Source organism: Crassostrea angulata, chromosome 1 (assembly GCF_025612915.1).
Source record: "Crassostrea angulata isolate pt1a10 chromosome 1, ASM2561291v2, whole genome shotgun sequence".
Lineage (NCBI taxonomy): Eukaryota > Metazoa > Mollusca > Bivalvia > Ostreida > Ostreidae > Magallana > Magallana angulata.
This window is the reverse complement of record NC_069111.1, coordinates 54239783-54252695: the sequence shown is the minus strand read 5'-3', so window position 1 is coordinate 54252695 and position 12913 is coordinate 54239783. Positions and strand designations below refer to the sequence as shown.

At 33.2% G+C, this 12913-nt stretch overlaps 1 protein-coding gene across 1 annotated transcript; it reads right to left on the bottom strand.

Moving 5' to 3' along the window:
• Positions 1–3038: 3038 nt before the first annotated feature.
• On the bottom strand, positions 3039–4552 carry LOC128157224 (neuronal acetylcholine receptor subunit alpha-7-like). Its single transcript, XM_052819680.1, has one exon. The coding sequence runs from the start codon at positions 4472–4474 to the stop codon at positions 3284–3286; it is 1191 nt and encodes a 396-aa protein (XP_052675640.1). The 5' UTR covers positions 4475–4552; the 3' UTR covers positions 3039–3283.
• Between the last annotated feature and the right edge of the window lie 8361 nt (positions 4553–12913).

Here is a 12913-nt window from a genome sequence, read left to right as displayed (position 1 = left end):
ACTTTTGCTTCATATGCTTTCCCTTTTCTGTGTTGGAGAAAACATTAACCTAGCAAGTTTGACTATTGACAATTTTGATTTAAGGAGACTGGCTGATCAGCAAACTAGCCATCAAGTCTACCTTAAATTCTTAAATAATATGATTATTCAAGCTATAAACTATTGTTGATTAAAAATGTGTTTTTATATTTAAGCGTTAAATTGAAACATTTTCTTAAATTTTTATACAGTGCCTTCTTGTTAAAGAGATCAATATAGTCTTAAAATGACAAAGGCCATCCAGCCCTCTTAAACTTAATTTGAAAACCGAAATAATTAACGGGCAAAATGAAACACTTTTTCATACATCTCCGAGAAGGTAAGAGAAGGGCGTAAAGAGTAAAATGCTTTCTTTGATGGAACAGACATGAACATGAGGAGGCGATAACAATCACTGCAGTAAAAAATACCCCTCGCCAATAAAGCACATTTTACTTTTGTTTACAATACCCGCTTCGTTTAAGAGATAGGAACTGCCACAGTTAAACGCGACATGGGTTGAGCTGACATTTTGTCGTGTTATTATCACGTTTTTTAAAATGTTTATATAGTGTTATATGTTCAGTCTTTTATTAGAATGATGTCATTATGTTCCTTTTATTACACAGATCGTTTTACAATATTGTTCGGAATCTGTAAAACACTTAACAGCCCATTAAATGTTTAATACAACTGTAGAAATTCATCAAAGCAAACAAATCTTAAATTATCGATTACCGCTAAATATTAAATCGGTTTGAAACTGATGGTTACAACGACCGACTGATGTTTACTTTGTATTGTTGCGTGTACTGTTAAACTGAATATGAAAATACTGAAACAGTAATCTACCGGAACCCATGTCTACTGAACATGATATAATACAAACATGTAGGACGAGGCTCGATATTGGTCGTCATACAGAAATATAAGTGATAAAGCTGTATTGTAAAGATACTCATCGGGAAGAATTTGCAAACTCTTTTCTTTACCTACCAAAACATTATAATATTTCATAACTACCATAACGGTATACTTAAGAGTTAGATCGAAAATATAATGAAATACTGTAAATTCATTAGAATTCACGGTGGCTCAATGTTCGTGGTGTTCGTCGGTAGCCCTCCACCACGAAATTACATCTTCGACGAAAACACATTTAGAAAGTGTTATATTTCTTACTGGATCTGAAAACCGACGCATACACGAAATTATATTCCCACGAATAAGCTAAAATCACATTCCACGAAAATTGGCCTCCATTAAATGATTCCACAGTAATGTTTGTTAAGAAGGAAAGATAATTCGGTGATATCAAATCTAATTATTCCCATTGCCCATTCTCATTGCCCACAGGCACTATGGAATAATGTTCCTCAAAGAGGATGTAATTAGAAACCATTTTAATAAAATTTTGGACTTTCGGTGGAATGTTTCTATATAGTTTTTTCATCAAAACAAGTTGTCAAATTATCTGACCTTCCTGATTTGCAGAGAGAAGTTCATTAATATTTAATGGTTGTCGGAATTGGGAAGTTGATTTTCTTCGTACATCGGACCCTGAAATAGCGAGGATGATCTCCAGTACCCTTTAAATATTCTACTTACAGTACATGATTTTTTTTACAGGAAGTGAAGGTAGGCAATCAAAGCAGCGTCAGAATCATATTATCTAAGTAATCATTACAAAACCCACATCTTATTCGTACTTCATGTTTATTTAGGTATAAAAAAAAGAAACCTTACTAACGTAAGAGGCCCCTTTTTAAAGCGAAACGCGAGCAATTCCTGGAAGCTTTAACGACAATCTGGGCGAAGAAAAAATCAAAGTACTGAAAGCCGGGCTCTTTTGGTGCTTCCTTAGGCATATTGTATAGTAAAAAAACCTGAAAATCAATCTCTCTCTCTCTCCTGTTTTTAATGTCGGCAAAGCGTCAGAGAGCGACCAAATTTTGTAAGCGGCTATAAACAAAAATATGTCTGTCTAGTAGAAAAAAGTTCAACAGTTTCTGCCTTTAATTTTGCATCAAGCGTTATACATTTAATCCCAATTTCTTCAACGCGCAGCAAAGTAGTTCATGGAAATTCATGCGCATTGAATGTGTTCAAAATGCAAAGTCTTGTTTTTAAAACACTGTATTTATAAGAAAACTAAATAAATAAAGATAGACAATTCCCCCAAAATTAAAAAAACAAAAACAAAATGCCGACAAGTTTGACAAAACGTGGCTCTTTGTTTAACTATTTGGTATAATAGCGGAAGCTTTAACTTTGACGCTGTTTGTTTGTTGTTGTTTTTTTACTTTTGAAGTTGTGCTATTTATAGTAACATTGGCTATTTGCCTGCCTACAGCCAGGACTCTGCTTTCAGCAGAGCCCTGCTAAAAGTCAAACCACTGAATTTCCGACGTCAGAATTTTCCCCACAAATCCGTGTTAATTGCATATGGTTACCAATTACATTCTCGCAAGAACATGCCAAAATGAATTTAAGAGTGTTTGAAAAAGAAAACGAAGCGAATATCAACGTAAACACTGGCTGCACAATTACTTTCTAAAAAGGGTAAAGAACTATATTTGCATTGAATTAAACAACGCAATAGAATTAGGAATGTCTTTTAAACAACATCTTCGCTAGCCAAGGGTTTTCGGTTCACTCTGCTCCCCATAAACATGGGGAGCAGAGTGGACCGAAAACCCTTGGCTAGCGAAGATGTTTAAACAATCTGTCTTTTAATTTAAATCAGTTTTAAAATCTAATCTAATTAAAAATATTTAATTTTTGGTTGAACTGTAACTCGACAGTCTGTCAACCCGAATTTTCCCTGAAGGTACAGTGCCACAGCTTTATTTCCTGGTTTTCACGGTCATGACCAAACACGCAAGAAAGGTTAAATTAAAAAATGTTATGCAAAGAAAGAACAAAAATACACATTCAGTTGCAAAAAAAACTTGTTTTAATCATATGTTATGTTTTGCTACAATATAAAAAAGAAATAATAATTCGAAAGAAGCTTAAATATATCTACAGGTGTATTAGAATTAATAAATCAATGTGAAGTTATATATATAAATATATTTACATCACGGTTAAGGGTAAGTGAAAAAATTGAAGTGAAATGCTTTTTTAATTAAGAATACACCCAATCAACATGTTAAATCGCTCCTTTCAAGCAGTTTATTCATACAGAAGAACAATTTACTGTGTTGGCATAATAAAACACATATCTAGATATTTTTTATTGATTTGTGATATCAGTGCACGTTTACTGTTCCCTTGGCACTATGATGAAAAACACAGTAACAGAAGCAGCAATTGCTAAGACACAGATACCAAGTGCGAAATTGTCAAACCAACGCGACAGAATTTTCCACGTCAAAATATCCTCGTCGTCGGACAATACGTCATCACTTTTTTCCTTAAGCGCATACTTCCTCTCTCTATGGGATTTTCTTGAACGGAGCTTCTCTTGTACTCGAAGCAACAGTTTAGGAACGGGTCGCTTTGCATCGGCATAGTACAGAGACGAACTTAGTATTACAAATGCACATATAACTGTACTAATAATGAGATAGGAAAACAGAAAATAAGATACTATTGCGGTTCGAAAAGACGTTTTTGGCAGATTTTCGCCCACGAGTGTGAAAAACACTGCAATGGCCAGGAGAACAGTGATAGAATAAGACACACGCTCGCCGCTTTCGACCGGTAAAACAAAAACTAACAGATTTAGAACTGTCATACAAACTACAGGAAGAATGAAGTTTAGTACAACAAACATCGGTCGTCTCCGCATCGCTATTTTAACACTAACCGACGAAATGCCATCATTCGTGGACTTGGTTGTTGTGTTAACTAATCTCCATTCTCCGTGCTTTGAGTAGTGGGTCAATGGTAGCTCTTTCGTGGGACTGTGTAGGACAAGAGAATACGAAGAATACCCCCAGCATACAAAATCTAATTCACAGATCTGAACATCGAAAGGATAATGCGTCACATCTACGTCACATACGCTTGATATGATGTCACCAGGTACCCAGATGATTTTCCCTTGATTATTGAGAGTCACGGGGAACATATTGTTGACAAACCCTTTCATACTATCATAAGGATTTGCAATAACAGGGTTTGGTGTCCAAATGTTGCTTTCGGAAATCACCAATACGTTTGTATTGTTGTACAAAGAAGCATTCCATTTTAATCGAAAATCTGTCCAAGTCAAGTAAAACGCAGCCATTACCGAAAATTTCCCGGTCAGTTCGTCAAACTCTCGAATCCCGAAGAGAAGAAACGTCATACTTACATTAACGGGTACACTTCTTTTCTCCTGTGGAAGTATATTTTTATTGTAGTCCGCAAACAAGTCACTATAAACAATATCCGCCTGGGACTTTCTACCGTTTACGAAACACGCCTGAAAAAGAACGATAGGGAAAAAGAGTTTTGTTACGAGCATGTTGTATAAAACAGATTTATATAGTTTCTATCCAAAAACATGAAGTATTCTGTTTAAGATGCGTACATCTATCAATCTGTCAATGTATTACAATAATCTAAGCAATAGGCACACTTACAGAGCATTACGGAAAGTATAAAGCGAATCAATAAGTAAACGTTTAATTATGCAACATTGATTCTCCATCAGTAATAACAATATCGAAATAGACCTATTAATTGAGCAAATAATTTTCAAACCTATCACTGTTCATGTAAATTCGTTTGTAGAACATTTGACTAATATTATTTTGTTAACTTTATATGGTCATGATAATAGTATAATATTGATTAACAAAGCTTCAATTATAGTACATTAATGAAGGAGCAAGCACAGCCATTAATTGTAAGGTAAATTTAAAAGCTCACGTGTGGCATTCCGTTTTTCGTCCCATTCTAAATGTGTATGCTAACATTTAGCATTAATACATTTTTTAAGATTTTTAGTAAATAGATACTTAAATTGAAGTAAAAATTCTTTTAAAAATTCAAACAGTGTCTGTTATTTAGTATACATGTATTGTCTGTTTCTCTCTGAATGTCGTACCGTTGGCTAGCATAGAAACGATAGAAAACAATAGAAGAAAATGCATTCACTCACTCAACAAATAAGGGTTCACAGGGTAATAATGTTCTATCGTAACCTAATCCCCCCCCCTAAAATGGTCAATTTCATCCACATTACTTTGTTACAATGCGGGAGGTAACCTTATTAGTCCCCTACCGGTTTCACCAGAGGGGACTATAGCTTTCCTCTGCGTCTGTCAGTCCGTCTGTCCGTCCGTCTGTCTGTCTGTCCGTCCGTCCGTCCGTCCGTCCGTCCGTCTGTCTGTCTGTCCCACATCAGTTTTCCACACTTTTTTTCTGTATGCATTTGAGGAATAATATGAAACTTGCTGAACAGCTTCAAAATGTCAAACTACAGATCAAATTTACACTTTTGTAGCGTCTGATTGACATATTTTCCAGAAAATTAATTTTTTATATTCCAATTTTTTATTGTTTGGATTCGTTATCGGGTTCGGTGTGTACTGAATAAACGAGGCCAGTACGTATCGTGCGTTACTTGTACCATTCCTTTTATCATTTCTAACAAACAAATAAATTCTGTAAAATAGTGTCAAACATTGTGTTGTAAATTTAATCGGCAGGGGTTTTTTTTGTATTATTACAATCGGGTTCGTTGTCGGGTTGGGCTGTTTAACTGTTTGGTTTGATTCGGGGTACAGAAGACGGTAAGAAATGATATTGTGCATAACAGTGCATTGTTTTCACAAATTTTTACCAGCGAATACAGAAAAGACTTGGCGAAATTACGGGAGATGAAATAAAGAGTATTATTTTACCTATTTTGTATATAATTTCTATATCAGGTATATAGTTTTAATTTCCTCTGTTCTTTTATCTCTGATTAAAGCATGACATCTCGTTTACAATAGCTCTGAAATAGTTGTGTGCTTGGAAGCTTTCATAGAATAATACAAACCGGTAGGGGACTTGTATTGCTTATGCAATACTCTCAGAATGCTTGTTTTATTGGGAGTTGATTTCAATCAACTCTCCTATGCAGTTACTCAGGCAAACCGAAAGTGAAACAGTGTTTGGACCTAAGCACAAATCAACACCGCTGACAACATTTAGTTCTAATCAAAAAATTCGATGTAATGAGTTCTTAAGCATTGTTTTCAAGGAAACTAATTTATAGATACCTTGTAAATAGTCAGATTTTAAATGGTACGAACAATTTAGATATTTTTTGAAGTCGTACATTTTATGTATTCCTACGCCAGAGTTCTATATAGTCTCGTTCAACCAGACGCTCGGCTGTCTCCGTAAATCTCCGACAAGCAGGGAGTCTCTCTTGCTTGTCGGATATTACCGGATACAGCTGATAGTCTGGTTGAACAAGACTAGAGTTCAATTTTGCTTGGATCCATACAATTTCTCACAACTATTTCCATTACTGATACGCAGTTTGATGGACTAATTCTTTGAATATTACACAACATGATTGATATTGGATTTTCACGAATTTTCTGTAGTAGACATCATGTTATAAAAAATATGCGTAATACTTAAAGGAATTTACTTGCCATGCATGCAAAATTACATATCGTTGATTTTAAAATAAATAATAAGCGATAAAATCAGCTCCCGTCAGTACTTCGGTACTTTGATTGCTAGCGCTCTCGAGCGCTAGCAACTACGTTAGTCTTTTTCACTGGAATAAGCATGCTCGACTCCATAGTAGGGGATTGTGGGAATACTGTTCTACTGTAGATAAACTGTACCATTTGAATTTCGTTTTATTTTTTTTCCTCGAAGTTATGTGTTTTATTGTGCATGTAAAAAAGTAACAGTAGCTTATGTCTTCTTATGCAACCTAAGTTATTTTCAAGCTTTATCTAAAAAATTTTCAAGCTTGGAAAACAACTTCGGATATGTTTTCCGAGCTTGACGGAAAGGCCCGAGAAGATACGATTGCTACAAAACAGTACCAATGATTCTTGAAACTTTCACTTCGAAATTGAAATAACAGTATATATTACATAATGATTAAGGCACAGTCAATGACCTATGCCATGTTTTTAGATTCCCAGTTCTAAATTGAGACCCCACTTAATTAATCGATTCAGAAATATAAACCAATATTTTAGAAATCTGCTTCTGTGTTTTATGATGGCTACAGCGCAAGCTGACCAATCTTTTAAAAAGATAAGCTCCATTAAACTACTTTATTACTGTGACTATTTATATATAACTCTGGAGAATTCTATTTATGCTTATTATTTATTTGTACACGTATGCTCCCCTTGTATCAAAATATTTAGTCTAAGTGAATAAATTGAACGAACTTGACAATTGATTTTTTCTATGTTTGAGCCGTGATCCAAATGGATATGTCATATGAAGAGGATAATCGTCATTCAACAGTACCGGTGTTGTATAGCAGTTTTTCCCCATGGTAGCTTTTCCCCCCGGAGAACCTACTATATAGTAGCCTTTCCCCCCGGGGGGAAAAGCTAATATATAGTAGCTTTTCCCCCATAGTAGGGTTTCTCCCTCACGTTTTTGGTTCAGATTTTATAAAAAATATTTATGGAAATCCAGTAAGGATTAAAATCAATGTTTCTACATTCCCAGGTTGCATACATGTATATCTGCATTCATCTGTACAGGTCAAGTTTCGTTTTGCTGATTTATTATTTTTATAGGCAATGCTGAAAGTTGAACATGTGTGTTGTGGAATTACACATAGAACTAAATTTAGGTAATTTATTGAAAAAAGTTTTACAAGTTATACACTTATATGCATAATTCTGTGTTCTGAAATTGTATTAAGCGAGAAGAATTTTTTGAGAAATCTATCAGACTGTTTGTCTGTTTGTGAAAATTTCATCCAGGTTCAACCTCTGTTTTAGAGAAATTTGTTTCCGATGGTTAAGAGCCCGATTTTTAAAATCCTATTAGAATAATTATAGTGCATATTCTTTAGGGTCCAATGTCTCATAAACTAGAGATGACCATATCACCATATTTTTATAGTGGCAGTGGTTTACCACTTTAAGATGACTCTGAAAATTTCAGCCCTCAGGGTAGGGGCCCTTGATGTTTCAGGCCCGATGTTTAAAACCCCATTATAATGATTGAATAGTGTTCTATAAGTGGGGACCCGAATCTCAAATCCTAGAGATGACCAATTAACCATATTTTCACAGTGATTGTGGTATACCACTAGTAGATGACACCGAAGATTTAAGCCCCCATGCAGGGTAGGAGCCTTTGTTGTTTTCGAGCCCGATGTATAAAATCCAATTATAAAGAATATGTATTTTTTAGGCCCCATATCTCAAAAACTATAGATGACCAGATGAACATATTTTTACGGTCATCTAAAAGTAAAAACATCATTTAAAAATACACAATCACTCATATATTTCTTTATCAAAATGATTGAAAATTACGTTTAATTCTGCTGGGTTTTTTTTTTATTTACGAACAATTTTTTTAAAAAAGGTACGCGGGTAAAATTCATTATTCTTCAAAACATTTAATCAATTTGTAAGATGACTAATGATAAAATGAATAATTAGATAGATAAATCAATGAACTTTTATTCATAAAAGGAGAAACCGAAAATCAAAAATAAATAACCAATCTAAGCGCATATACGACTTTTTTACTTGTTAGTTGATTAGAAGAAGCTTATATTTTTTAAAAAAAAAGTCAGCTCATCACAATATATGTGTTGGTTGTTGTTTTTTGTGTTTGTTCTTTAATTACCCTTGTTTAATTGTTCAAAGAAATAATATGGTACACAAGTAAATCTTTATTGCAAAAATATGAAACACATAAGTATAACATTTTTAGGTTATTGAATCGTATATCTTGATTTATATGGCATCGTTTTCAAAATTGTATATTCATAAATCACGTTGCAAACTTAAAAGTAGAAAAATTAGCAAATAGTGAGTGACAATATCAACATAAATTTAGTTCAGGCTCCATTTCACATTTTCCAAAGTACACGTATCCAGCAAAGATACCGACATTGTTCTGGTTGTGAAGACATTTTATTGTTTTCTAAAATGTTTACATCATATTATCTCGCGTTTCGTAGAAATATGCTTAAAAATATGAATATGCGTAACTATTAAACGAAATGGTAAACACTAACTTTACACATGCTTTTAATACATAACTAAATTACCCCTTACCCATGATTTAGAACCCCATCAATCAAAGTAAAACTAAAACATTTCAGTTTCTCATCATATCATTGCATCCTGTCTCCCGTTTGATATTTAGAAGAAGAAATATATAATTGTTTTTAAGATCGTCAATTCTAACGTTATTAATTTAAAATTGTTAGCCTTTTGGACGAAGGGAGTAATAAATTCCCACTTTTTATTCCCTTCCTCTACAAAATTAAGTCAAGATTGGTCAGTTAGTTCCCTGGGAGAAGCTTATACATTGATGGTAATACATTGGAAAATTAAAGTTCCAAACCAGCGTACTTTCAATCAAATGTGTTCTCACGTGTTCATAACGTCGAAGTCAAAACTGTACTGCAGATAAGCATCGATTAGATGGAAAAGATTCGAGGTATTCCGAAATCCGTGTAAAAGGTGTTCCAAAAAGGTGTGAGAGCAGGTGAAATAAACGATGATGACACATGAATGTTATGAAGGCGCATGCCTTAGTTCATATTTGAGGTTGAAAAACCATATATTTTATTCTATGTATTAATAAATGCCATAATTATCCTTTTTTGTGAGAAATTAATATCATATCAGTTATTGCAAATTATTGTCACGAATGGTCCGCAATAAACATAGCTGGAAAGTAAAAATGGGGGGAAATCCACTATATAGTAGGTTTTCCGTGGTGGTAATCTGGCTATAAAAAGGGGAAAAGCCCACTATATAGTCAGCTTTCCGTGGGGTAAAAACTGCTATATAGCCATTTTTCCGGGGAAGAACTGCTATATAGCCATTTTTCCGGGGGGGGGATGGCTAGGGGGAAAAGGTACTTTATAACACCGGTTGAACTTGAATATTTGCTTGGTGCTATATGGTTATTGTATTCTGTAATGAGTCAACACACAGATTGTCCATCAATTACTCCATTTTTCATAATATATTAATGTATGGTTGTTATAGCAATATTGTAATATTGAAAAGGTTGTGGGATTATTTTCTTTTATGAGAAAGTATACTCATGCATATAATCACGTAACATAGATTTGAATGACCAAGAATATTTACTATTGTAAAAAAAGATCTGAACATGTTTCTACAGGATAAATGTTTCTGATTCAAAAGTTTTGGCATTGACACATTTAGCCATTAATTGGGAAAGGAGGTACATTAGCTGAACAATGAACTAATCATCCTTTTGTTTGTAAAATGAAATTGTAAATCATTGCCAATATATTTAAATATGTTCAATAACAAGGTATTTATTCTTTATTTGAGTTTCATTAAGTGTCAGATGGGCAAGGATAGTGAATTTAACATATTTTACTTTATGGGGTCAATTACGAGGATTTAGAAAATGTTTATGCAAATAAATGCTAAGTGGTGAATAAATATTGAAATAGTTTTTAAAAATAGCTTTTTAAAATGAAATATTTCAGTTCTGCAACTTCTTTAGCCATTGCAAACAATTTAAATCAAAGTACTGAAAGTACTGGAAGCGCTAGGCCTGGGAGACAGTGTTAAGATATACCGAATATTCTGAAAATATTTGTGAATTATATTTGAATCGGAATTTGTTCATTTGCGTAAATATGCACTAACCAAGAATTCTGAAATGAAATAGAAATCAGATATATACAATAATCTTTTAAGCGATTAATGCATGTTGTCGTGTTTAAGTGAAATCAAAATACTGATGATTTTAAAAAGGTTACCGCCACATTCACAATTAATCCACGTACATCGTTTATTTGATTGTAAGGTCTAAATTTCTACCTTCATGATTGATTTGAAATTTTAGAAATTTATGGAAATCGAGAAGCTTTGTAGCAATTTTGTAATGTTATAACTAGTTAGATTTAGAAATATATTGCTAATATGTAGCAGAACTTGTAAACCACAAAATAATGAACTTATAAATATCGTGGTGGCAAATTACGTTAGCAAAATAAAACACCAAAAGGTTTTGAAAAAAGTAAGATAATACTGATCGCATTAATGTATTCTTATATACATGTACTTGAATAAAATCTTTATTAATTAAAATAATACTGATCGCATTACAAATCTGTCTAGTAGGAAATGCAAGCTATTCTTCTAAATTTTAGCTTTGTTATTCGAACAACATTAATTTTCTGCCCTTCTGCTTAACATATGGGCGTAAACACCTCTAACTTAATTAGTTAGAATATTAAACAATATGCAGCTGCCTCTCATATATTTAAGTACTGGCTAGATAGTCTATTCCGTGGTTTATTTTTATCATTAAATTTAATCAAGTCAAGCTCGCATCTCAACAGACGAAAAGTGTGTCGTGTTCATACCAAGTGTTACTAAAGGGAGGTGTGTGTTTTCTTAGATGCATATGAGGGTTCATCGTATGTTCTCTTACCGTAGGTTCACGTCAGAATATAGATGAAGCAATATAATCTCTGAATTCTCCTTTGAATTCTGGGCGTTTCGGTCCATAACAGGGGCTGATTTTTTTATGAGATTAAAGTGTAATTATATCAATGATAAATTACTAAATACAAGCAAGTAAAAGTAGACAACTCCATTATGGAGAAGCAAGAAAAGATAAATCTATTAACTCCTCTTGAATTATTTTTAAATGGTTTCATAATATATTAACTTTAATAGAGAGTTTCATTCTTTTTCTTTTTTAAATATGAATTTACTCATTTCTTTCATTGAAATCCTAAGCAGAATAAAATATCCCCCCCCCTCAGCCATAACCCTTGCCTTACATATCGGTTAAATTTTAATTAAGATGACAGCTTAATTTTTTTAAAAAAATTTTTTGTGTCAGTAGACGTTGTTTAAGCATTATATTAATTAATTGACACTAAATGACCATTTTTGCCACACCCTGCATTAACAACCCCTTCCCTATACACTATATGAGTGTTTTGGCCCCGTCCTAGATTCAAATCCCTATATTGGGAGACATGAAATTTAAAATTTTGATAGATTGCTTTATTTTCTTTCTTTATATGCAGTCAGTTTGTACTGAGTATTAGCAGTAGTAAAGAAGGCGAGTTTTTTAAATATTAAATGCATTACTGCTATATGATTATTTTCGCCCTTACCTCGAGAGACATGGAATTTATAATTCTGAGAGGGGTCATCTTGGTTTACAAAATCATGAATTCAGTTTTCCTTACAGGTGAGTGGAAGTAGAGAAGACAGTTTTTAAACATTATAAGCATTAACACTAAACATCAAGTTTGGCCCCACCCTATACTAGAGTCTAAACTGATTTTCTAGTAGACTTCCTGCTTAATATAATTATGAAGTCACTTTATCTTACAGATGTGTAAGAGTAGAGACGATTTCAAATCATTAAATGCATTTACACTATATAGCCATATTGCTTCCTCCCTTACGGTCTGATCAAATGGCTATGGATTTCACCATTTAGCTTCATTTTACTGGTTTTCACGGTCATGACCAAACACGCAAGAAAAGGTAAATTAAAAAATGTCATGCAAAGAAAGAACAAAAATACACATTCAGTTGCAAAAAACTTGTTTTAATCATATGTTATATGTTATGCTACAATGTATAAAAGAAATAAGAATTCGAAAGAAGCTGAAATATATATATACAGGTGTACTAAAATTAATAAATCAATGAGTTAATAATTAGTTAATATATTGACATCACAATTAATGGTAAGTGAAATAATTGAACTATGTGAA

What these genes read in the sequence shown, in the direction of transcription:
- LOC128157224 (XM_052819680.1), bottom strand. Translation starts at nt 4,474, where the DNA reads ATGCTCGTAACAAAACTCTTTTTCCCTATCGTTCTTTTTCAGGCGTGT.